The sequence below is a fragment of the Ruditapes philippinarum genome, unplaced genomic scaffold (genome assembly GCF_026571515.1).
Source record: "Ruditapes philippinarum isolate M1 unplaced genomic scaffold, ASM2657151v2 ctg786_1_1_1_1, whole genome shotgun sequence".
NCBI classification, from domain to species: domain Eukaryota; kingdom Metazoa; phylum Mollusca; class Bivalvia; order Venerida; family Veneridae; genus Ruditapes; species Ruditapes philippinarum.
The window spans coordinates 138,679-163,859 of record NW_026858762.1 but is presented as its reverse complement, the minus strand read 5'-3'; the positions used below and the strand labels follow the sequence as shown (position 1 = coordinate 163,859).

The 25,181-nt window shown below is 30.7% G+C and overlaps 4 protein-coding genes and 1 long non-coding RNA gene across 5 annotated transcripts; 3 read left to right on the top strand and 2 right to left on the bottom strand.

The window, feature by feature from the left end:
- Positions 1-1,292: 1,292 nt before the first annotated feature.
- Positions 1,293-2,827, top strand: LOC132754181 (uncharacterized). Its single transcript, XM_060744775.1, has 2 exons — positions 1,293-1,750; positions 2,114-2,827. Exon 2 carries the CDS (start codon positions 2,146-2,148, stop codon positions 2,764-2,766), a length of 621 nt encoding a protein of 206 aa, XP_060600758.1. The 5' UTR covers positions 1,293-1,750; positions 2,114-2,145; the 3' UTR covers positions 2,767-2,827.
- A 2,563-nt stretch (positions 2,828-5,390) lies between these two features.
- On the top strand, positions 5,391-7,236 carry LOC132754180 (oxidized low-density lipoprotein receptor 1-like). Its single transcript, XM_060744774.1, has one exon. The coding sequence runs from the start codon at positions 5,462-5,464 to the stop codon at positions 6,614-6,616; it is 1,155 nt and encodes a 384-aa protein (XP_060600757.1). The 5' UTR covers positions 5,391-5,461; the 3' UTR covers positions 6,617-7,236.
- A 2,770-nt stretch (positions 7,237-10,006) lies between these two features.
- On the bottom strand, positions 10,007-15,671 carry LOC132754172 (complement C1q tumor necrosis factor-related protein 7-like). Its single transcript, XM_060744767.1, has 2 exons — positions 15,454-15,671; positions 10,007-11,305 (listed from the first exon to the last, which is right to left on the bottom strand). The coding sequence occupies exons 1-2, from the start codon at positions 15,572-15,574 to the stop codon at positions 10,752-10,754; spliced, it is 675 nt and encodes a 224-aa protein (XP_060600750.1). The 5' UTR covers positions 15,575-15,671; the 3' UTR covers positions 10,007-10,751.
- Positions 13,349-14,955, top strand: LOC132754179 (uncharacterized). The gene is made up of 4 exons (XR_009629046.1): positions 13,349-13,703; positions 14,250-14,327; positions 14,509-14,579; positions 14,808-14,955. It is a non-coding gene; the product is annotated as an uncharacterized LOC132754179 (long non-coding RNA).
- Positions 15,672-20,481: 4,810 nt separating the features above from the next.
- LOC132754173 (cerebellin-1-like) lies at positions 20,482-25,031 on the bottom strand. The gene is made up of 2 exons (XM_060744768.1): positions 24,833-25,031; positions 20,482-21,706 (listed from the first exon to the last, which is right to left on the bottom strand). The coding sequence occupies exons 1-2, from the start codon at positions 24,948-24,950 to the stop codon at positions 21,153-21,155; spliced, it is 672 nt and encodes a 223-aa protein (XP_060600751.1). The 5' UTR covers positions 24,951-25,031; the 3' UTR covers positions 20,482-21,152.
- Between the last annotated feature and the right edge of the window lie 150 nt (positions 25,032-25,181).

Below are 25,181 nucleotides of genomic sequence, written 5' to 3'. Positions count from 1 at the left end.
AAACATACAGTGCTGAAAAGATACAAATGTGTTTTTTCCCGTTGTAAACAATTGTTTGTTGTTGGGTTTTTGCATAATTTGTATGAATAAAAAGACAGTTTTATGCATATAACAATAATAAACAGTATAAAAGCATCACGTACACACGCCAGAAGTAATAAAATATTGATAAGACATTATTATTATGATGAATGTTAACTGTTCCAGATGGCCTCATAACAATGAGCTTATAGGTCTGGTTACCGATGACGTCCATATTTTAAATTTAATAGTTGAAAATCAATTCAGTGTAGGGTCAATTTTCGCAAAGGACTATTTATGTTTCAGATAAAGAATATAATCATGATGTTTCAACTGTAAATGTCCAAACTATCACAGGAACATGTAATTTGATATATCAGACAAATCTACAGACACTAATCTAACAACTTAATAGAATTAATTCCAATCATATGTGGTCTCTGTCTACCGCGATCCTCTACTTTATATCACGATTAACCATGCTACTTCAGATTATTCATACATGTTATTGTATTTGCATTTTATATATTTTTACTATGTTTTATATATGTTAAGATAATTCACTGTTTGAAATGATTATTTGAATATGTGATGATAAATATCAAAGACCACTAGATGATATTATATTATCAGATATTTATAATTATTATGGAAAAAAAACATTATATATCTTTATTGAATATTAAAATCACTACAAATCAAGTATTCTAACACAATTTTTTCCGGATTTTAAAATGGCAGTCTTATATTTTTTACCGTCACAATAAATACATGTTTCAAAAATTAAAAGAATGTACTTAAGTTATTCCTTTGACGTGACTACCAATGAAACGATGTTTAGTATTTCTGCTAAAATTCCGTTGATTTATGATATATATATTATTCAATTGCATTTAAATATAGTAGTAGTTAGTATCATCAAAATATTATTCACTGTTATTATTTTAGTGATTTTATATATATAAAGGTAACCTTAGCAGTAAACTTCTTTTATTGCAATACAGACTATTGTTGTAACATGTTACTGTCAATCAAAACACTGACAGATGTTATCTCAGATATTAAATTTTTACGTTCACCAGTGTCTTGATTTAATTATACAACGCCTATTCTTTAATGGCATTAATCAGATAAACATACACGCGATAAGATATTTGTAACGTGTCCTTACTACTTAATTATCAAGTAATTATTTATGATTCTTTTAGGCAATCTCATGTATAAAAAATAAATCCAGTAAAGCTTTTTTGTTTACTCGGTTCGTTGAGCCTGTTCATGGACGACAGTAAAGAGTGCAAGCGAAATTGAATTTAAAAAAACACAGGAAACTGGTCATACTTTCTTCGCGACATTGTATATTACAGTTGCCTATCGTGATGAAGAGATGTTACTGTTCGCCACTAAACGTGTCAGGAACCACTTTTCTTTGAAAACGTAATAAGATTTTTTATGTGTGTCTTAAAATGAAATATGAAACTTTTAAGATAATATCATTTCACATGATTGGATATTCATATCGGACATTAATGGCGATCAATCTATTGGTACCAGGCTGCGTTTGCTGCAACTCCTGCATGCTAATTAATATTATTGGAAAAGTTTTATTGTGTGAGAGACGAGGTTTTATGGACTGATTAATCAACCATACAAGTTTTCCACATGCGCTACATGGGATATACGTGCTTTATTTAGATCATGAAATTGTATTCAGGCCTTACAACTTTATCAGGTAATATTCTTTTATTTTATATCATTTCGATTTATCGGAACCTACAGCATCATTTATGTTTTTGTTTAACATTTATAAAACATAATTGCAAATTTATAAAGGGCAAGTTTGCCAAATACATTGGAAATATATCTTATTATTTAATGTTTTTAAAACTAATACTTTTAAAGGATCGGTGATTATTGTACATTATTGTACATTAATAAGCACTGTAGGTATTTTCTTGAACAGAGTTTCTAGTGTTTGATATTGGGGGTATTTGAACTGAAAACTCTGGATATTTATAAGCATTGAGAGAGTAAAAAGGAATGTTAATTGCATACTTCAAGTCATAATAGATCATAAGACTTTTATTTATTTTAGTATTTGAATGAAAACATGCTGATGCTGTCACAATGAAGCAGCGTGTACTGCAAATTTCGTGTTCCCAGTTTGACAGGAATAATACATTGAATAATACATTAGTTACAAATAAAACAACATCATTTCCAATTTTGTTGACTATTTTACGAGGCTGCCTTTATAGAAATAGTTCATCACTTCAGCTGTTTGTTGACTTAGTTGAGACTGACAAGGAACCTGAAATAAACAAAGATTTCGGTGCTCTCATGTATATTGTCACAGTCCTTTTATTATATTCATGTGGAATATTTTTCATGATAATGAAAAATTTGAAAAGGGAAAAGCATGAAGTTGACGAGGAACGGACGCTTGATGACTTCTTTCGAGGAATACCTGTCAGTGAAAAGGAGCGTGAACAAATAAATGTACACCGTATTGCTATACAAGCTTTCAATACATTAACATCCAGTAAATCACAGGAAATAAGTGGTATAGATGAGTTTGATTATTATCATCAAAATAAATCTTACAATGCCAACGTTCAATCTTATGGTGTAGATACAATTGAAGAAGATGAAGATGAGGAATATGAAAGTAATGATCTCATGTATGAAGATAATGACATCGACAGTGATAAAGAAAGTGACGCGGAAACATCTGATAACATAGAATAAACACAGCATGCCTACACTGTAAATGTATGTTCAAGCGGAATGAAAGAACTTAAACACAAAATAAGTTAATTTCTAGTATTCTATCAAACATTTAAAATTATTTTTTGTCATCTTTCCATATAAAAGCGTGTTGAATTTCATAATTGAAATATAACATTGTGTGTGCTGATACTACAATAATAAAGGAATAAAACAGAACTTCATGCGAGTTATAGTTGACAGTTTTGAATAAACGTCTTGGTATATTTAAAAGAATAGAATTCAAAAATTATAAATGATTTTTTTTCAACAATTCGAATTTAGAAATAAACAACTTGTTAATATATATCAATAACGATGAAGGGAAAAAATAGCATCCGATACATAGAAGTCCTATTAAAGAAAAGTATATGTATTGGTAATTTGTAAATGATTTTTCACGAACATTAATTTACATTCTGTGGACACTGTTTCTTGATTATTCAACAAATACTATGCATATTCTTACACCAATGTTGCGTTTTCGCTTTTTAACATTTTGTCCGATGTATATCTTCCTTTGACTACTGTTGCTTTACGCAGCAGGTCCTCTTTGACCACTAGGCCAATGGAGAATAATATTCGTTTTATAGACTTGCAACATTTTAACTCGCTACATTGATCATAAATAAACAATATAAGAAGCTTGAGATTTCCTATATTAAATATCATAGTACAAGTAATAGAGCTTTAACCAAATGAAAATTTGCCTATATTATGTTATTGAAATTTATCATTTTGGCATTAAGTTTACTGTGTCAGTCTTTTTCTATTTGTATTATATTATCATGTTTGCATTACATTTACTATGCTAGATTATTTCTTTTCTATTACTTTTTTCATGTTGGCATTACGTTTACTATGTTAGTCTTTTTCTTTATTATATTACCATTGTGGAATAAAGTTTGTTATATCAGTCTATTTCCTTTTATATGACCTTATCATTTTGATATTTAGTTTGCTATGTCCGTCTATTTTGTTTTGTAGTTTCCTTTTATATTGGCATTACCTTGGCTTTATCAGTCTATTCCCTTTTGTATGATAATATCCCGAAAGTAAGACTCGGGGTGCACGTGTACACAATAAAATAAATACAAAAGGACAATAATTGTTGATGTTTTTGTTAATTATTTTCAATTAATAGCTATAATAAGATTAAATGATTACAAAATAGAGGAAAGTCTCGTTAGGTAGTAGGTTATTTATTTTGGGCGAAATTGAATGCGCCTACTGATAATGAATATGTGCCTAACGCAGTACAATATACTTATTACTGCCTTTGTTGTCTCTGTAAATACCCAAGCAGAAAGTTTTATGAAGGTACTATTGACGAAATAACTGATGTAAAAATATGCTGCAAATGTCATTTAAAATAGTACGTAAATAAAGTAAATGGTCCCGGTACTTTAAAAAATAATCACAAAGAAGTCATCGGAAATCATCAAGACTGGTGGCCATCAAAATACAACACTGTTGTAGTGCCGAGGATAACCAGGGTTTCATCTTGTCACTATGGTGTCAAACTGTAATTACACACCTCCTCTATTGTTTGTGACAGGTCTATATTTTTCGGATAGACCTGTTTAAACAAATGAAAGTCCGTTATGAGATTTATCTTTTGCACGTGCACAGGTCTGTTCTAGTCAAACAGACCCGGTCATGAAATACACGTGAAAAAATTGACCTGCCAAAGCGCAGACAAAGAAAACATGATATGCAATCAATGGTCCTTATTTTAGAGGGGTCGGACCGACTACCCCGGATGTAGAGACATCTTAACCACTTGTTAATGTGTTTTCATTGTAAATGTCAGTATGTCTAATGTCATACATTAAATTGTTTATTTCGTAAATATTTCGGTCTAAAGCACATTTTTTAACATTTGTAAGAGCATGTCTGAATACTACTTGAAACTTGAAACTTGAAACTTGAAAACTTGATTTAACGCCTATTTCTACATATAGAATACATATTCAATGGCGTTGTACAGCTATATACCTTATATGTGCTACTCCCAGTGCTACCATACACAATACTCCCAGCAGTGCGACGGTCACAGTGATTGGGTCAATCCCCACCAACATGTAACAATCTACACCCCTAAGCACCCCTGCACATGATAACACATGGGCTAGACTTTATTATATATAATACATTGAAAATAATAAAAACACTAGAAATATACAAACATGCACAAAACAATTAGGAACAGACAATTCCTTCAGCGTCACTTAAAAAAGTGCAAAAAAGTCCTTGAAGTAAAATGATTTCAGTTGTCTTTTGAAAATTTCAACAGATTCGCATTTTCTCATATTAATAGGTAGTTCATTCCACAATTTTGGTCCTATCGTGCTAAAAGCTCTGTCAGAAAAAGTCCTCTTCTTATTAAAAGGAACAACATAACAACCAACTGAGGAAATACTACTAATATATTTACATGTAGTAATTCACTTTTTAAAAAAAAAATCTCAGATTAAACAATGCATTATGTTTAATTAAGTCCAAATTGCCAATCTAGATAAATGAGTAAGGAGAACAATGTTATCAGTATTATCTTCTTTTAATGACAATATCTTTATCAATTAACTAAGACTATATTACATTATCACATAAAGTTATTTGAACGTTTCTGCCGGTTACAGCGTTTCATAAACGGTTTCTATAATCATCAAGAAAAATGTTTTACATTAAGTTGTTACTTCTGTTAAGTATTGGAACAGGTTTTGATTCTTTAAATAATAAACAGAGACTGGATATTCTCGAAACAAAACTGGAGAATGTCTTGAATAAAAGTGAAATTGGTATTCTGGAATTGGAAGAAAAAATTCAAAAGGTTGGTACTTGTAATTTGCACCTCTGTAACGAAGCAAATGTTAATGTATCTAATGAGACGGCAATATCAACATATGAGCTAAAGGTACAAATGGATAATATCAACAAAACGATAAAAGATGAAATAGATAAAGTGTTTGCTTATATTGAGAAAAATTCTCATGCACTGATGGATGAATTTCAAAACACACTCACAGTTCTTATGAATCAACACAGAAATATGAATCAAAAGATCAGATTTAACTCAAACAGCGTAAGGAAACTAGAAGGAAAACATCGGAAATCACCATCTATCAAAAATGACCAAATGAAGATGTTTGAACATAAGATATCTGTTCTTGACAATGACCTGGAGAAAATGATTAAGTCAATCACAAGACAAAGCGAAAGCATAGATAATATTGGGCAACATTTGTTAAAACTGGACAGAAAAGATGATGATTTCCTTGAAAAGATTGATCGTAACTACCGTGTTGTTTCGGGTCTAGATCACAACCTTGTTGAAATAGAAAGACGTTTTCGTGAATTGGCACTCGATTTGGGTACATTTAAAGACGACACAAAAAAGGAAATCAAAGAAATAAAAACGGAGCTTCATCTTGATCAAATGAGTACAGAAGCAATCACAATCCAAAAATCTTGCCCACAACATTGGGTTCAACATCAAACTAAATGCTATAAGTATATCGACGTTGCTGTAGATTGGAAAACTGCTTTAATGATGTGTCAGGATTTAAATGCTAAACTCGCTGAACCAGTTACAAAGGAAGAAATGGATTACATACAAAGATCATTTCAAGGTTGGATCGGTGCTATAGATAAAGCCGTTAACGGGACATTCCTTTGGGAAAGCTCTGAACAAATTGTTGAACAGTTAAGTTCAGAAATACCCGACAACCTTCCCAGTTCTCAAAAGTGTGCATATATCTTAAAAACAATGATTCGAGTTGAGCGTTGCGCTATAAGACTTCATTACATATGTGAAAAAGAAACTATTTGATCCACATCTTAACCTTTTTTGGCAAGTTGTATAATAACTGTAATAATGAAATATTAGTATAAATTACAATCATACCTCAGTATAGTGTGATAAGAAGTTTTAGCTAGGATGTCATCAGTAATGAATTTGATTTGTCTCTTATTTAATCATAGGTTAAATTACAAAATCACTTGCATGATATAAAACAATTTTCTATATCGATAAGTAAACAATTAAAAATCTAAAATTCGTTCAACCTGGTCTGACTGTACAGCTGTGCATGCTGTCCTGGCTCTACAATGATTGCAAATGTGTGATGAATAAAACTATTTTGTGCTAGATATAAATATGTTTATATCCGATAATATATCATCATATTTTTATAGTATATTGCAAACATTTCAATACGGACCGATTTTCTTTAGCGATGTCAAAAAAAAACAACATGTAAATGAAATCATTTGGAACAGTATCATGAATGTTCTTTCTCATGTTTGCCTCTATAATTCCAGTCTTTAATATACTCCAAGGAATTATTAATAGAGACAATATGTATACTTATACTTGCCTCGTTCTAAGTTGCAGTTAAGTATTCTGATAATACTTTTGTGTTTTATCTCGAATAAAATTATTTCCCTTAATGATATTTATAATGAAAGTCGAACAACTAAAATCATGATATATTTGACCAGTTTTCAGGCAATGTCTCTGATTGTATTTTGTATTGTTATATTCAGACGTATGCTCGCACAATTGTCAGTTAATTTCATTTTATCTGAAAGCTGATATAATTTAAGTACTACAAATGTTTCGTGTTGTTTATTGAAGTTAATCGTGCTGTATCTGTTCTATCACAGACAACACAATAAGTGTCAATTATGACAAAAGATAAAATGTATTATGTTGTACAAATTAAACCCAACTAATTATTGATTAACTTGGCCATCGTGTACCCTTGAATCTGTCAGAATGCCATATATAAAACTACATTTAACAGAAAATGATGAAAAATCTTTAAATCAACCAAAATCGAGTTTATCCGTGTTAATACATGACCTTACAAATAATTTTGAAGAAAACATATTGTTTTGTGACATTTCTTTTATATATATTTTTCATTAAGCAAATTTATATTATAATTGTCCAAAACGTAGTACCAATAAAGAAGTATTGTTGTGTTGACCGTGTATTAACTGATCGATGAGCAAATTCCTCTAGCATCTTTAATTATGACTAATTGGAATGCAAAAGAAATTTAATTGTGCACGAAGGAGGCTGGAGGATGCAGTCAATAATTTTGTCACAAAACAAAATTTAACAGCCTATTTCAAAATTTTTTTTTGCATCGCATAACAATTTTCAAATTTTAATCTTCTGAATTGTTTTAAATTTTTGAACCTTTTTTCAGCAAAATAATCAATCGCAAATGTTGAAAAGGATTTTCTAAAATATTTATCAATCACAGTGAATAAGTAAAATAATGAAAATCTGACATTTATGTTCATATTAGTAAGAAATGATGAATAGTGCCTGAATCCAAAATCGTATTTTATATTTAGGGACACAAGTTAACAGGATTTTTTTTATTTTGACAATTTGTCTAATAATGGCAATAAAAATAAGTGATTGATTATATTAAAAAATATTCTAATAACAAGAGCTGTCACAGAAGACAGCGAAGCTCGACTAATTAAATACTTGACGCAGTAAGGAAGACAAAACTATGAAAGAAAAATCAATTATGATATAAATATATTTCTTCTTATGACAAAAATTATAGTTGTTAAAATTTATACCAAGTTCAAGGGGGAATAATTCTGGAAATAGTCACACTAGAGTTATGAACCTTGTCATACAGCATGCGTGTAATGATAAGATTATATATTTGAAGTTTGAAGTAGATACCTTAAAAAGTAAAGAAGTTATAATTTGTCTTAAAAACAATTTTAAGTTTAAAGGGAGATAAATGTGAAAATATTTCTTCAAGAGTTATGATTCTTGTCACATAAGATGTGTTTGACGATAAGGAATATGTGTTTGAAGTTTGAGGTAGAGACCTTTAAAACTAAAGTTAGTAAAAAATAAGTAAACAAAATCATGGGTTGATAATTCTTGCAATAATGGTGCTAGAGTTATAGATATTTTTACTTAAGATGTAGTAAATGATAAGGAACATATATTTGAAGTGTGAAGTTGATCCCTCAAGAAATAAAGAAGTAACAGTAAAAATTTAATTTCTTAAGAAAATTTAAAGTTCAAGGGGAGATAAATCTGAATATATTGGTGCTAGAGTTATGGACATTGTCACATAGGATGTGGTTGATGATAAGCAACATATATTAGAAGTTTGAAGTTGATACCTTAAGAAATGAAAAAGTTATAGTGAAAAATATTTTACTGCACCAAAACTTTAATCTGAAATCTGGACGCGGACGCAGACGCCGAAGCCGACACCGGGGCGAGTAGGTCAGCTATCCATATACTTCGTATAGTCGAGCTTAAAATGCATCTGTTGTTTTGTTATGTTTTATTCAATTTTATATGGCAAAAAACGCTTTAAATGTGTCTGTTATAAGAAACTTCATTCACAAAGAAAATCTAAAGTAAGTTATTCTTGTAAAACCTCACGGTAATTTCTTTATTAATATATTTTTGACAATTGTCTGAAAAGTATTGTAAAAAGATTGAACTTTAATCATGTTCTACGGTTTACTTTGGTTTAACTTTTGTCATTTTAACTCAATATTAATATATATGTGAGAACAGTATTTCACTATTGATAAAAGTTCTTTTTGATTGTAAACAATTTTATTAAATGTATCTTTGAAAGCAATAACAACAACAACAAGTAAAAACCATCGCGACAAAACCCATTGATTACTCAAAAGTAAAACATAGACTTATAGAAACAATGATCGTTATGGGCAAGACATAATAGTTATTTCATACATTGTATATTACTAGATACTACAAAACAATTATTGTCTTCCTTAACACAACATTGAGAAATATTAAAATAAAATCTGACGACGTTATATGTAATAATTTATAATATTGCACCGGAAATTAACCAATATTTATTCAAGTATCTAAGTATCGGCCAAATTTACAGTAATTTTCTATTTATTCGAGTACCCTTCCATAACGATTTATAAATTTTGTTAGAGTATCAGTAAATATTATTTCCAGAAGATGAGTTGTGTCATCTCATCAAAAAGTATTTATCCAACAGGCTGATAAAAGTTCGAAAATAGGTCGCACGAGTATCAACTAAAGCATGATTGATTGTCACACCCTATAATGATATTTCCGAATAAAACACCAAAGGGAAGCTCATTTCGATTAATTGCACTCATGATCAAAATGATGCCAGAAAGCCGGGAGACAAAACCTGTAAGTCGGTACGGTACGGTGCGTGATGGCTCTTATTATGATCTCAGACATGACTTTTACTTTTCGATTATAAAAACAAAGCATATAATATTTATAATAAAAAAACTAATACTACGTATTTTACTCATGAATCAGGACCGACAACAGACTATGATTAAAAGCAACAAAATGCAATATCATTTTCGCAAAAACAGACACAGAGACGGTCGGACGTACAAATGTGCCAATTTTCAGGGTGGCCATTTTACATGCTGATGATGAGATTTCTTTTTTTAAGTAATCGCAATGTAGCTCATAAACCATTGGATCTTCCCCCAGAGGACAGTCAGGGTTTTTGGGGAGTGTCTGTTTATGCAAGATATTTCCTATTCACTTTATATAAGATAACCGAGGGCATCTATAAGACAAAAAGAAACAGTTACCCCAGATGCAGTAGAAGAAAAACGTAATATAGCCTAAACTCCCAAAGGTGCATCGCTAGATGCTCTATTCACGTTGATTACTTAAGGGTGTGACAATTAATCATCTGTGATCATGTAGTAACACATATGTGCCTTCTGTTAATAATATTCAAGGAGCGGTAAGCTTATATAAAATGATAATATAGCAAGATGATAGCAAAAAAAACGCATGATTCCCTTACTGCAAACCCCAATACTGTCGCAAAAACACATTCGAAATCGCTGACTATTGTCGTTATAAGTTTAAATGATAAACACATATCTGTAAACGGCGTAAACTGACAATATGCATATCTTAACGGTTAAATGCTTCCGACATCTGGGTATAACAAGAATCCTGAGAAAGAAGACCAAGACTCCAGAGATGTTAGTGGGTTGTCACAATCCCCTAGATAGACTGTGTCGCCTTTTTGAAGTCTTACAACCATCGAGTTAGTCACAGCCGTACTTCCAATATCTGCAGAGATATTATCAACGTCAACTTTAGGGCCGTCGGTAGGATCAACACGTAATTCCAGCATGGTTACTGTGTTTTTGTAAATAATACAATGTACCAGATCAACTTTTTCGGTATTATCATATGCACGCTTTTTGATGAGAGAGGCAGTGAAATAATACACCCCTGGTTTAGTACAAGAAAATATCCCTGTTTCCGCGTTAAAATCCGTTCCTTCGTTGAAATGAACTTTAGAATAGTTCTGTAGTTTATTTAGAGATTCTGCTGGAGACACAGATCTTGGGTCACTGACAGAGAATGCATTAACGATAGGTCGACTGTTACTAGATGTTTTATCATTGACACATGTTGTTTCCGTTGGCCCTTGGCAATTTTCCCTTGAACAACTCTCTTTCAGGTCTGCAAAATATACATGTTTATTCATGAGTTTTCATTTAAATTGAAAAATTATAACCAATCTACTTGCCAACTTAAAAAATATGATAAAACAACCAACAATTAAAAGTCGTAAAGTAATGAACATGTATATATGGATAGAACCAAATATACCAAAATTTATTGAATTGTTAACATCTCAAAATGAAAATATTATAAGAAAATTATTAATATTTATCTTTAAAATGTTTGAATCAAGAACAAATGTTGAATATTTGTAAATTATAGTAGCTAGGAAGGTAACTGTAATGTAAGTTATATCATTATGCAAAACCTGTGCTTCATGTAATATGATAATTCCGTTCATATTAAACCAAACTTATGTCTCAAATATACAGTAAATGTTAAATATATGCTTTATATGTTTAATGACTTTGATATTATGTTTCTGTTTGTATGTATGTTTGTATATATGCTGTGTACTCATGGGTATAAAATTCTGGAAACAAAGTGATCCCTCGGAAGCATTAATCACAACAAAATAACATAAGAATTGCAGACTCGGTTTGATTGAGTCTGTACATGAGTGATAATGAATAAGTGCAACATCACTCACACCCCCTAGCACCGGCTTGAGCGGTACTCAATTCTCAACACTTTATAGTGTTGGCATCAATGATCCCGAAGGACCAGAAAATATAACAACACTGAAGCGAAGTACGGGGCAACTTTTTACGGCTAGTGTAATATCGTCTAGTGTAACACTATAACCCACATGTATTTGGAAATAAAATCTATCATTTTAGTTGAAACTTAATTACTCTGTAACATTAAATTTGATTGAAATACAAATCAAAAGGTTATTATCAGTAATTAAAGATATGAGAACACATAGAAAACATATCCAAAGAAAATATATCAACAGGGGAGAGTAACTTTCATGGAACGCAGCCCTGTACTCCTGCCCTCAAGCTTCTGTACCTGACAATATCAAAGGGCTTTTAGGCAGATGAATAAAACTTTTTATAGCTGTCTCTAAAAGCCATGTTATATTTAAAGTACCTAAATTGTTTGAGCAAGTAAAATAGGATAAATACCTTTTATAGAATGTATATGTTTTTCGTATCTTAAAAGTTGAATGCCTCCAAATGAGCCAAAATATTATTTTTTTAAATCAAAGTTGAGAAAAAAGTTGTAAGATTATAAGAAAAGTAGAAATATTCAAGATTCAAGTAATTGTTTACATCTAGATCTTATTTGCAATAAATGACTGATTTTTCAGTATTTATAACCATATTTATACTGCCTGATTAACGCAGTAAGGGCTAATTTTGCATAATTTGAGCTCTTGCAATGTGTAAATAACTTTCTTCGTTCACTTCACAATACACTATCTTTAATTATCACATAAACCGTGGCGCAGGAGTGTAAGCCATTTAATAAAAACGATATTACACTAGACGATATTACACTAGTGTAATAACTCTTTGACGTGACGTCATTTGCGCTATAAACATAGCGTTAAAGCGCGCTAATGTTACCTTTACACTATAGGTGCATCAAATAAAAATGACTCTTGTTAACAGTTTACCGTTCTTATTTTATATATGTGATAAATGAAATTTTATATTTGTGTTGTTTCAATACTAAATTTATTAAAACAATATTATGCTCGCCAGAGGCTCGCATGATATGATTTTATTCAACTCGTTCGATAAATTTAGTATTAAATCTACACTCTTCAATATCATCTATATATATACATGTTTCGAATTTTTCATGATTTCTTATATCTAGAGGTGTGCTGCGTTGATGTAAGAATGGTTATAGATGATAACTACCCAGCAGGCACACGACGTTGTTTCAACGTTGAAACAACGTTGAAATATGGTCGTGACGTTGTTCAACCAATATTCAACTATGGACGATCATACGGATATACAGCCGATGTATATTCAACGTTGATTCAACGTTGTTTATGGTCGAAGTTTTACATTTATTTTGATCATTATTTAAACTTTCATACCACTAATTTTGTGTTATTATTCCTTTATTGAATAAGTCTGTAAGTGATTTTTGTCAGGAAAATTTGCGTTACAATCTTTTTCCGTATATTCAAAATTAGCGCTGAAACAAATAAAGTTGAAAATAATTTTTCACTTTCTATTAACGCTTTAAATATTAATTAATACCTTTTATTGTTTGTTGTTTTATTTTTTAGTTCTTTATGAATAAGATTAATTATAAATTGATATTAGTCAAAACCCCGTTTATAAAATACAAAATGTAACGCTGGTCAGGGGAAGTAATTGTTGCGGTCTATGATTTTGTTTGTTGTCTATGATTATCGTTCGTGCAAATGGTGGCGCTGTTTGGAAAATTTGAAAAACAACACGATTGGCAATTTATTTGGATTTCGAAGGTATTACCGTAATGTTTTACTTTAGCTTACTGATTATTTTCTAAATTATTATTATTTATTCTTAAAGTTCTACTTTAATTTACTTTATGAAATAAATGAGAGATGAAAACACATGATTGAGTTGATTTGACACGTTTTCGCGACCTAATTGAAAGATTTGGGTTCTGTAGGCCTCGTAAGCATGAAGTTATTGATGTCCTTGGCATTTTATGATTTTACAAATCTTGTCTTTCTTTAATTTATTTTTCATATTATTAAACAATTGTCTGTACTATATCCTAATAAGAATTTAATCATTTATAAAATTGAAACCTATAAAGTAGTTCGGCCCACATAATTTACGTCCCAAGACGATTCGTCAATATATATAACTATGTTTATATTTTAGTGAAAGTATAATACAGTGTTAATTAGTTTGAAAAAAAAACACAATATTATTAAGTTAAATAACAAATTTGAGTGTTAAACTTTAAAGTTTAATAGTCGTAAATTTATGGGGAATAATAAATCTATTTCTATTTTATTATATATTATTTTATATTCTAGATCCTGGTCCTGGTTGGAATTTAGAGTATTGCAGCTGTAGCCTGTATACCATACATTCAACATGAAAAGGACTGTCAGGTTTGTTAAATTGAAATTTATTCTTATTATTTTATATATTTGAATTTCTTTAAAATACAATGATTATGTATAAATTTTTTAACTAGATTCTACTGGATATTTGTCTTGTCTTAAAAAATATGATTTTCGGAATATTCATGTAACATTATTTATATAAAATTTACATGTTTGTTGATTTCAGGATGCTGCATAAAATGGTCTTAGCTAGAGCCTAGAATGTTAATTTCTTGGGAATATGCTGACCAATCATAGGTGAGACTTTTAAATAGCTTCTTTTTAAAAAGATTTTGTTGTCTTATATACAGTATTTGCTGTCAACATGAAACTTAGCTATGTTTCAATTTCTATGCTGTTTTATGATGTAAATCTTAGAGAAAAGCATTTTAAGATAAAAACAAATCACTAAGTTGAGTAATTATATGTAAAATTTGAGATTGACCAAGTCACTTTTAACTACAAACTTCTTATTTTTATTTGCAGAAGCAGTAAGAGACAGCCTAAGAAGTACTCAAACACTTGACATACCCAGAAAGATCTAGAAGAAAAGATTGGAACATATTGTAGTTTTAAAGTGAATTTAAGCTGCACTTCAACTGTATTTTTGAAATAAAATATCTGAAGTATTTAATATTGTCTTGATATTTTGTTAAACTTGGTTACTTTGCTTTATATCCAAAAATTAAAGTATGGTGGGTTTTCAACGTTGAAATGACATTGAAACTTCAACGTTGTGCCAACGTTGAAGCTGCAACGTTGTATCAACGTTGAAATTTCAACGTTGTTTCAACTTTCAAATCCGAATATAAATACAACCTTATTTCAACGTTGAAATCTGACCATAATTCAACGTTGAAACAACGTTGATGTGCCTGCTGGGTAAAGATGCTATGGTGGCTGATGTGTGCCACTTTGTTGTATTATCGTGTGAAAATACGACATGGCACATATCAGCAACCATAAAATGCAGAAATCGAAATCGAAAGTAGGAAATTCAGGATGTATAAAGTATAATAAACGTTCATGGTTAACAGAAATTGACGGTCTTACATATCATATTGGCCAGCTTTAATTGTCTAAATGCCCATAACTGAATTTAATTTACTTGACTTAAATTTGAAAAACTCACCATGTACATCAGCAGATAGCAGATAGCGGTACTCTAGCTGTAACGTCTCCAGTTTTTGTATATAAAATATCATCTCTAAACTTAGACAGAGAACTAGAAATGACAATATATAATTTGTCATATTTATTCATTAAATGTCTTAAAATGTGTAAAATATTTTCAATATACTACACAAGTCTTTCCAAAACCGAAAGTTGAATTAACCCGTATTAACTTAATACATATATACTTTTAAGGACGTGATAAACCAAGCATTTCGCGCTAGGATGCTGCATGTCTCACATTAAATGTTTCGAGATACCTAACCATCTCTCTATATAAATATAATTAAAACTGGCTGTATTGCATAGTTAATATCACAAATCAACTTTTGTATATATTAAAGATATACTGTGATCATCCTTGAGCATGGAAATTAATTGAAATCTAAATATGTCTAATTTGAATAAAGGAGAAACCGCTCCAAAATTCATTCTCGTATAGAGCAGCTGGGAGAACTTTAGTTTCGTAAATACGCCTTGAAGTCCATTTTCCCTATTCCACTGTTAGTTAAGCTAAAGAACGTTTTCCCAGGTTTATGTTTTCACTTATGTTTTTGCTATGTGTACAAAGAACGCCCAGATGGGTATATTAATTAGTTTCATTTTAATTTAATTCCCATTTTCCATAGTCTTAATTAGGTTGCTACATTTACTATTAAAAACGCTGCGGGTTTTTTTTTTGTGTACTTAAAACATGTATCTGTAAGTTCATCGAGTCCTTTTTGACATTTGAAATGATGACCATATCTGAGGTTGGACTTTTACACATATCAATCATGTGCATTTATGAAGAAGATATAGAATTGAGGACTACAACATTGTCCTTCATGTCCTTGACGTGTACCTTGCAGGACGGGGAATCGGTCGGAGACAAATCCATTTGATTTTACATAGCTGTAACAGTTTTCGAGAAAGATTTAAATATTTGAAACAAATATATATCAATACCACTTTGATACAGTTTAAGTAACAACACAAGAGCTTGACATTCTGTAAATAATTGAAGAATATATGCAAATAATTTAAAAAGTAAAGGCAAATATATCCCTCTTTACTATAAATTGACATTCTGTAAATAATTGAAGAATATAAGCAAATAATTTAAAAAGTAAAGGCAAATATATCCCTCTTTACTATAAATTGACATTCTGTAAATAATTGAAGAATATAAGCAAATAATTTAAAAAGTAAAGGCAAATATATCCCTCTTTACTATAAATAAACACAAGGAATACAACGCCTTTTACAGACTCGATTCAATGTTTATCTAATTACACGCGTGGAAATCAATTTCGATATACAATACACTATTATACATTTTACAAAAGCTGATATTTTAAATCAAAGCATTACATGATAATAAATTGCCTATATTTACTCAAATGTCAACAAAATATTTTGTCTGGCACTCCATGCGCAATGGTTACAATGAAGAAATCCAAGTGTGGACGCATCTTAAAAAACATGTATACATTGGAGAATTATTGTCCATGGAATAGCATACACATTTGCGATGCAAAAATGCTGTCATCAAACAGCTATCTTTTTTGGAAGATTTAAATGAATGCCAGCCATGCCGCAAAATTTAACAGCCTATTTCAAAAACTAATTTTGTATCACATAACAATTTTCAAATTTTAATCTTCTGAATTGTTTTAAATTTTTGAACCTTTTTCAGCAAATTAATCAATCGCAAATGTTGAAAAAGATTCTTTAAAATATTTATCAATCACAGTGAATAAGTAAAATAATGAAAATCTGACATTTATGCTCATATTAGTAAGAAATGATTAATAGTGACTGAATCCAAAATCGTATTTTATATTTAGGGACACAAGTTAACTGGATTTTTTTATTTGACAATTTGTCTAAGTTTATGGCATTAAAAATAAGTGATTGATTATATTAAAAAATATTCTAATAACAAGAGCTGTCACAGAAGACAGCGAAGCTCGACTTATTAAATACTTGACGCAATAAGGAAGAAAAAACCAATTAGGATATAAATATATTTCTTCATATGACAAGAATAATAGTTGTTAAACTTTATGCCAAGTCATTCTGGAAAAAGTCATACTAGAGTTATGAACCTTGCCACACTGCAGCTTGTGTGTAATGATAAGAAATATATATTTGAAGTTTAAAGTAGATACCTTAAAAAGGTAAAGAAGTTATAATTTTTCTTAAAGACAATACTAAGTTCAAAGGGAGATAAATGTGAAAATATTGCTTCAAGAGTTATGAACCTTGTCTGATGATAAGGAATATGTGTTTGAAGTTTGAGGTAGATACCTTTAAAACTAAAGTTAGTAAAAAAACATTTTTTAAGTGAATATTTGTGCTAAAGTTATGAATCTTGTTACATAAGATGTAGTAAATGATAAGGAACATATACTTAAAGTGTGAAGTTGATCCCTCAAGAAATAAAGAAGTAACAGTAAAAATAACATTTCTACAGAAAATTTAAAGTTCAAGGGGAGATAAATCTGAATATATTGGTGCTAGAGTTATGAACCGTGTCACATAAGATGTTGTTGATGATAAGGAACATACATTTGAAGTATATGGTTGATCCCTTAAGAAATAAAGAAGTAACAGTAAAAACATGATTTTTAGTTCAAGGGGAGATAAATCTGACAATATTGGTGCTAGAGTTATGAACATTTACACATAGGATATGGTTGATGATAAGGAACATATACCTGAAGTATGAAGTTGATCCCTTAAGAAATAAAGAAGTAACAGTAAAAAAAAAATTAAGGAAAATTCTAAGTTCAAGGGGAGATAAATCTGAAAATATTGGTGTAAGAGTTATGAAAATTCTCACATAGGATGTGGTTGATGATAAGGAACATATATTTGAAGTTTGAAGTCGATGCCTTAAGAATTGAAAAAGTTATAGTGAAAAATATTTTACTGCACCAAAACTTTAATCTGAAATCTTGACGCGGACACCGACGCCGCGGCGAGTGGATCAGCTATCCATGTACTTCGAATAGTCAATCTTAAAATGCATCTTTAGTTGTTGTTTTATGTTTTATTCAATTTTATATTGCAAATAAACGCTTAAAAGGTGTCTGTTATAAAATACGTCATTCATAAAAAAAAATCCGAATTAAGTAAGTTCTTCTTTTAAAACCTCACGGAAATTAATATATTTTTGACAGTTGTCGGAAAAGTACTGTAAAAAGACTGAACTTTGATCATGTTTTACGGTTTACTTTGTTTTAACTTTCGTCATGTAAACTCAATATGAATATATGTGAGTACAGTATTTCACTATTGATAAAACTTCATTTTGATTGTAAACAATTTTATTAAACAAATCTTTGAAAGCAACAACAACAACAAGTACAAACCATCGTGACAATACCAGTTGATTAATCAAAAGTAAAACATAGACTTATAGAAACAATCGTTATAGACAAGACATAATTGTTATTTCCTACATTGTATATTACTAGATACTCCAAAAAAATATTGTCTTCCTTCATACAACAATAAAACCTGACGAGGTTATATATGTTATAATTTATAATTAACCAACATTTATGCAAGTATCTAAGCATCGGCCAAATTTAGAGAAAATTTCTATTTATTCGAATACCCTTCCATAACATTTTGTAACTTTTGTTAGAATATCAGTAAATATTCTTTCCAGAAGATGAGTTTTGTCATCTCATCAAAACATATTTATACAACAGGCTGATAAAAGTTCGTAAATATCCAAATAGGCCGCTCGAGTATCAACTAAAGCATGATTGATTGTCACACCCTATAATGATCGTTCCGAATAAAATACCAAAGGGAAACTCATTTCGATGAATTGCACTCGTGATCAAAATGTTGACATAAAGCCCGGAGACTAAACCTGTTACTGGTTATAGAAACAAAATAAAAGAAGTCAATTTCCTCGGGTACAGTGCGTGATGGCTCTTATTATAATCTCAGACATGACTTTTACTTTTCGATTATAAAACCAAAGCTTAATAACCTCTGATCCCCTATCAAAATTCCATTTTATTTAGTTCTGCCCATTGTCTTCTCGTTTAGGGCACACGCTTTTTATCACTTGGGGACCATACGCCGCTTTTCATGGAATGGCACGGAAGTGTCACATTGAAGGTTCCATGAAAACCGCCGTATGAACACATCTGCGGATGTTTCTAAATTCAAAATTTTACTATTTCACGTTTAAATGTTGAATTCTGCTTAAGCCGGTGCTAGGGGGCGTGGACGGTAACTTGCACCTTCAAGTACCGTCCATGAACAGGCTCAATCAAACCGAGCCTGCAACATTTTCAATTTTGCCGTGTTGGGCTTTCTTTAGGGATTCTGTATTTATCTATTTTATGATCACATCCGTGTTATTTGTGCCGTGTGGCGGCTGTAAAAAGTCTCCCCGTACATTTAATCAATGATGTTATATTTTCGATCCTTGAAGATCGTTCAGCACGACATTATTGTTGTGCTTGTGGTATTTTTATTTTCACCTTTTCGGCATTTTCTAGTTGGGTGGTTCCAATATTCCTACTTGAATAATGTTGAATCACCCTAAGGATATGTTGCCTGCTTTTTAAATTTGTCTTTTGACGTCTTATCTGTGATACGCAGGCTTCATAACCTCTGATCCCCTATCAAAATTCCATTTTATTTAGTTCTGCCCATTGTTTTCTCGTTTAGGGCACACGCTTTTTATCACTTGGGGACCATACGCCGCTTTTCATGGAATGGCACGGAAGTGTCACATTGAAGGTTCCATGATAACCGCCGTATGAACACATCTGCGGATGTTTCTAAATTCAAAATTTTACTATTTCACGTTTAAATGTTGAATTCTGCTTAAGCCGGTGCTAGGGGGCGTGGACGGTAACTTGCACCTTCCAGTACCGTCCATGAACACGCTCAATCAAACCGAGCCTGCAACATTTTCAATTTTGCCGTGTTGGGCTTTCTTTAGGGATTCTGTATTTATCTATTTTAAAATATTAATAATAAAAAACTAATACTATGTATTTGACTCATGAATCAGGACCGACAACAGGCAAAAAAAATGATTAAAAGCAACAAAATGCAATATCATTTTCGCAAAAAGAGACACAGAGCCAATATTCAGGGTGGCCATTTTACATGCTGGTTTATGAAATTTCTTTTTTTTAAGTAATCGCAATGTAGCTCATAAACCATTGGATCTTTCCCCAGAGGACAGTCAGGGTTTTTGGGGAGTGTCTGTTTATGCAAGATATTTCCTATTCACTTTATATAAGATAACCGAGGGCATCTATAAGACAAAAAGAAACAGTTACCCCGGATGAAGTAGATGAAAAGCGTAATATATGTATAGTGATCCTCCAGCACAAACTACCAAAGGTGCATCGCTAGATGCTCTATTCACGTTGATCACTTAAGGGTGTGACAATTGATCATTTGTGGTCACGTAGTAACAAATATGTGCCTTATATTCAAAGAGCGGTAAGCTTATATAAAATGATAATAATCATAGCAAGATGATAGCAAGAAACCGCATGATTCCCTTACTGCAAACCCCAATACTGTCGTAAATACACATTCGAAATCGCTGACTATTGTCGTTGTAAGTTTAAATGACAAACATATATCTGTTTACTGCATGCACTGACAATTTGAATATATTAACCTTTAAATGCTTCCGACATCTGGGTATAACAAGAATCCGGAGAAAGAAGACCAAGACTCAAGAGATGTCAGTGGGTTGTCAGAATCCCCTAGATAAACTGTGTCGCCTTTTCCAAGTCTTATAACCATCGAGTTAGTCACAGCCGTACTTCCAATATCTGCAGAGATATTATCAACGTCAACTTTAGGGCCGTCGGTAGGATCAACACGTAATTCCAGCATGGTTCCAGTGTTTTTGTAAATAATACAATGTAACAGATCAACTTTTTCGGAATTCTCATACGCACGCTTTTTGATAAGAGAGGCACTGAAATAATACACCCCTGGTTTACTACAAGAAAATATCCCTGTGTCCGCGTTAAAATCCGTTCCTTCGTTGAAATGAACTTTAGAATAGTTCTGTAGTTTATTTAGAGATTCTGCTGGAGACACAGACCTTGGGTCACTTACAGAGAATGCATTAACGATAGGTCGACTGTTACCAGATGTTTTATCATTGATACATGTTGTTTCCGTTGGCTCTTGGCAATTTTCCCTTGAACAACTCTCTTTCCGGCCTGCAAAATAATAATACATGTTTATTCATGAGTTTTCATTTAAATTGAAAAATGATATCCAATCTACTTGCCAACTTAAAACATATGATAAAACAACCAACAATTAAAAGTCGTAAAGTAATCAACATGTATATTTGGAAAAAAAAAACAAATATACCAAAATTTATTGAATTGTTAACATCTCAAATTAAAAATATTATAAGAAAATTATCATGTTTATCTTAAAATGTTTGAATCAAGAACAAATGTTGACTATTCGTAAATTATATTAGCTAGGAAGGTAAATGTAATGTAATCGGTATCATTATGCAAAACTTGTGCTTCATTTAAACCTTGCTGTAATATGATAATTCCGTTCATATTAAACCAAACTTATGTCTCAAATATACAGTAAATGTTAAATATATGCTATATAAATTTAATGACTTTGATAGTATGTCTCTGTATGTATGTATGTTTGTATATATGCTGTGTACTCATGGGTATAACCCACATGTATTTGGAAATAAAATCTAAAATCTATAATTTTAGTTGAAACTTAATTACTCTGTAACATTAAATTTGATTGAAATACAAATCAAAAGGTTATTATCAGTAATTAAAGATATGAGAACACATAGAAAACATATCCAAAGAAAACATATCAACAGGGGAGAGTAACTTTCATGGAACGCAGCCCTGTACTCCTGCCCTCAAGCTTCTGTACCTGACAATATCAAAGGGCTTTTAGGCAGATGAATAAAACTTTTTATAGGTGTCTCTAAAAGCCATGTTATGTTTAAAGTACCTAAATTGTTTGAGCAAGTAAAATAGGATAAATACCTTTTATAGAATGTATCAATCTCCTACGCAGTGATCTCCCCTTATCAGTACAGAGATCTCTTCCATCACAAACATTGAAATATCCAAATTTGGATATTTATATTTTTTAGCTTTTTAATTTATTTTTCATTATTTTGTGTACTTTTGATAATTTTTTGTTAAAATATAACGGACGTAGGTACAAAAAGTTAAAAATAAAACAGAAAGAGAAAAATGACGTTAGATTTTCTTTGTAACGGTCGATATTTACATTTGAATTTCGACGTAACGTCATGTGACTTTCATCATCATGTGACGTCTTTGAAGGCAGTGATTACAATTCTGCCAAGGGAGGTAATCACTGTGAGGAGTTTGAGAATGTATATGTTTTTCTTATCTTAAAAGTTGAATGCCTCCAAATGAGCCAAAATATTTTTTTTAAAAATCAAAGTTGAGAAAAAAGTTGTAAGATTTTAAGAAAAGTAGAAATATTCAAGATTGTTTACATCTAGATCTTATTTGCAATAAATGAGTGATTTTTCAGTATTTATCACCGTATTTATACTGCCTGATTAACGCAGTAAGGGCTAATTTTGCAATAATTTGAGCTCTTGCAATGTGTAAATAACTTTCTTCGTTCACTTAACAATACACTATTTTTAATTATCACATAAACCGTGGCGCAGGAGTGTAAGCCTTTTAATAAAAACGATATTACACTAGACGATATTACACTAGTGTAATAACACTTTGACGTGACGTCATTTGCGCTATAAACATAGCGTTAAAGCGCGCTAATGTTACCGTTTATGGAGAATCGGGTAAATTTCCATTATCAGTCATTCGTAATATCAGAATAATAAAATTTTGGTCTAGAATTAGGAAAATCCCAGGTACACTTATGTATAAAATTATGAAGTTAAAAGACCAGAATGATAATTTAGTCAATGCCTGGACATTAAATGTAAAACGTTTGTTAAATTCGCTTGGTTTACAATATTTGTGGGATCCAAACTTAGTATTAAATAATTCTCAATTAAATAGTATTATCCAACGTATTAAAGATCAAAATATGCAAAATTGGTATGCTGAACTGCGTGTATCTAGAAAATGAGAAGTTTATAAAGAAATTAAAAACTGATTTTGGTTATGAAAAATATCTTAGTTTTATAACAAATGATAAACATAGAAAATCCCTTTCAAAATTTAGATGTTCGGCTCATAGATTAGCTATAGAGGAAGGTCGCTTCAGAAATATAGATAGAAACAATAGATTATGTGTGAAATGTAATATGAAAGTGGTTGAAAATGAGTATCATCTGTTATTGATATGTCCATATTATTCTGATTTAAGAGCACTTTATCTACCAAGATACTATTATACTTGGCCAAATATAAACAAATTTAAAAGTATAATGACTGCTTCTTCTAAAAACGTTATGATAAAATTAGCTAAATATATTCACTTATCATTTGAAAAAAGAAATACTGTCTAGTTTTCTGTTAATATTTTTTTCTTTATTTACAAACAATATTAATCTGAAAATCAATGTTGTTTTTTGTGTTTCACTGTTATTTGCCTGTAATTATATAGCTATGTTAAATTCATCACCATGCTTTTCTGTACTTAAATATTATGTATGTTTTGTACATGTATTTATTACAAAATTTGTATTTGTATATGCAATGTTTTATGTGAAATTATTAACCGCCATTTATATAACTTGGCGATGAACGTGTAAAACGTTTATGCCAATAAACTATTTTGACTTGTTACCTTTACACTATAGGTGCATCAAATAAAAATGACTCTTGTTAACAGTTTACCGTTCTTATTTTATATAATTATGTGATAAATAAAATATTATATTTGTGTTGTTTCAATACTAAATTTATTAAAACAATATTATGCTCGCCAGAGGCTCGCATAATATGATTTTATTCAACTCGTTCGATAAATTTAGTATTAAATCTACACTCTTCAATATCATCTATATATACATGTTTCGAATTTTTCATGATTTCTTATACCTAGAGGTGTGCTGCGTTGTTGTAAGAATGGTTATAGATGATAACTAAAGATGCTATGGTGGCTGATGTGTGCCACTTTGTTGTATTATCGTGTGAAAATACGACATGGCACATATCAGCAACCATAAAATGCAGAAATCAAAATCGAAAGTAGGAAATTCAGGATGTATAAAGTATAATAAACGTTCATGGTTAACAGAAATTGACGGTCTTACATATCATATTGGCCAGCTTTAATTGTCTAAATGCCCATAACTGAATTTAATTTACTTGATTTAAATTTGAAAAACTCACCATGTACATCAGCAGATAGCGAGCGGTACTCTAGCTGTAACGTCTCCAGTTTTTGTATATAAAATATCATCTCTAAACTGAGACAGAGAACTAGAAATGACAATATATAATTTGTCATACATGTATTTATTCATTAAACGTCTTAAAATGTGTAAAATATTTTCAATATACTACACAAGTCTTTCAAAAACCGAAAATTGAATTAACCCGTATTTACTTAATACATATATACTTTTAAGGACGTGATAAGCCAAGCATTACATATTGCTTTCGCGCTAGGATGCTGCATGTCTCACATTAAATGTTTCGAAATACCTAACCATCTCTCTATATAAATATAATTAAAACT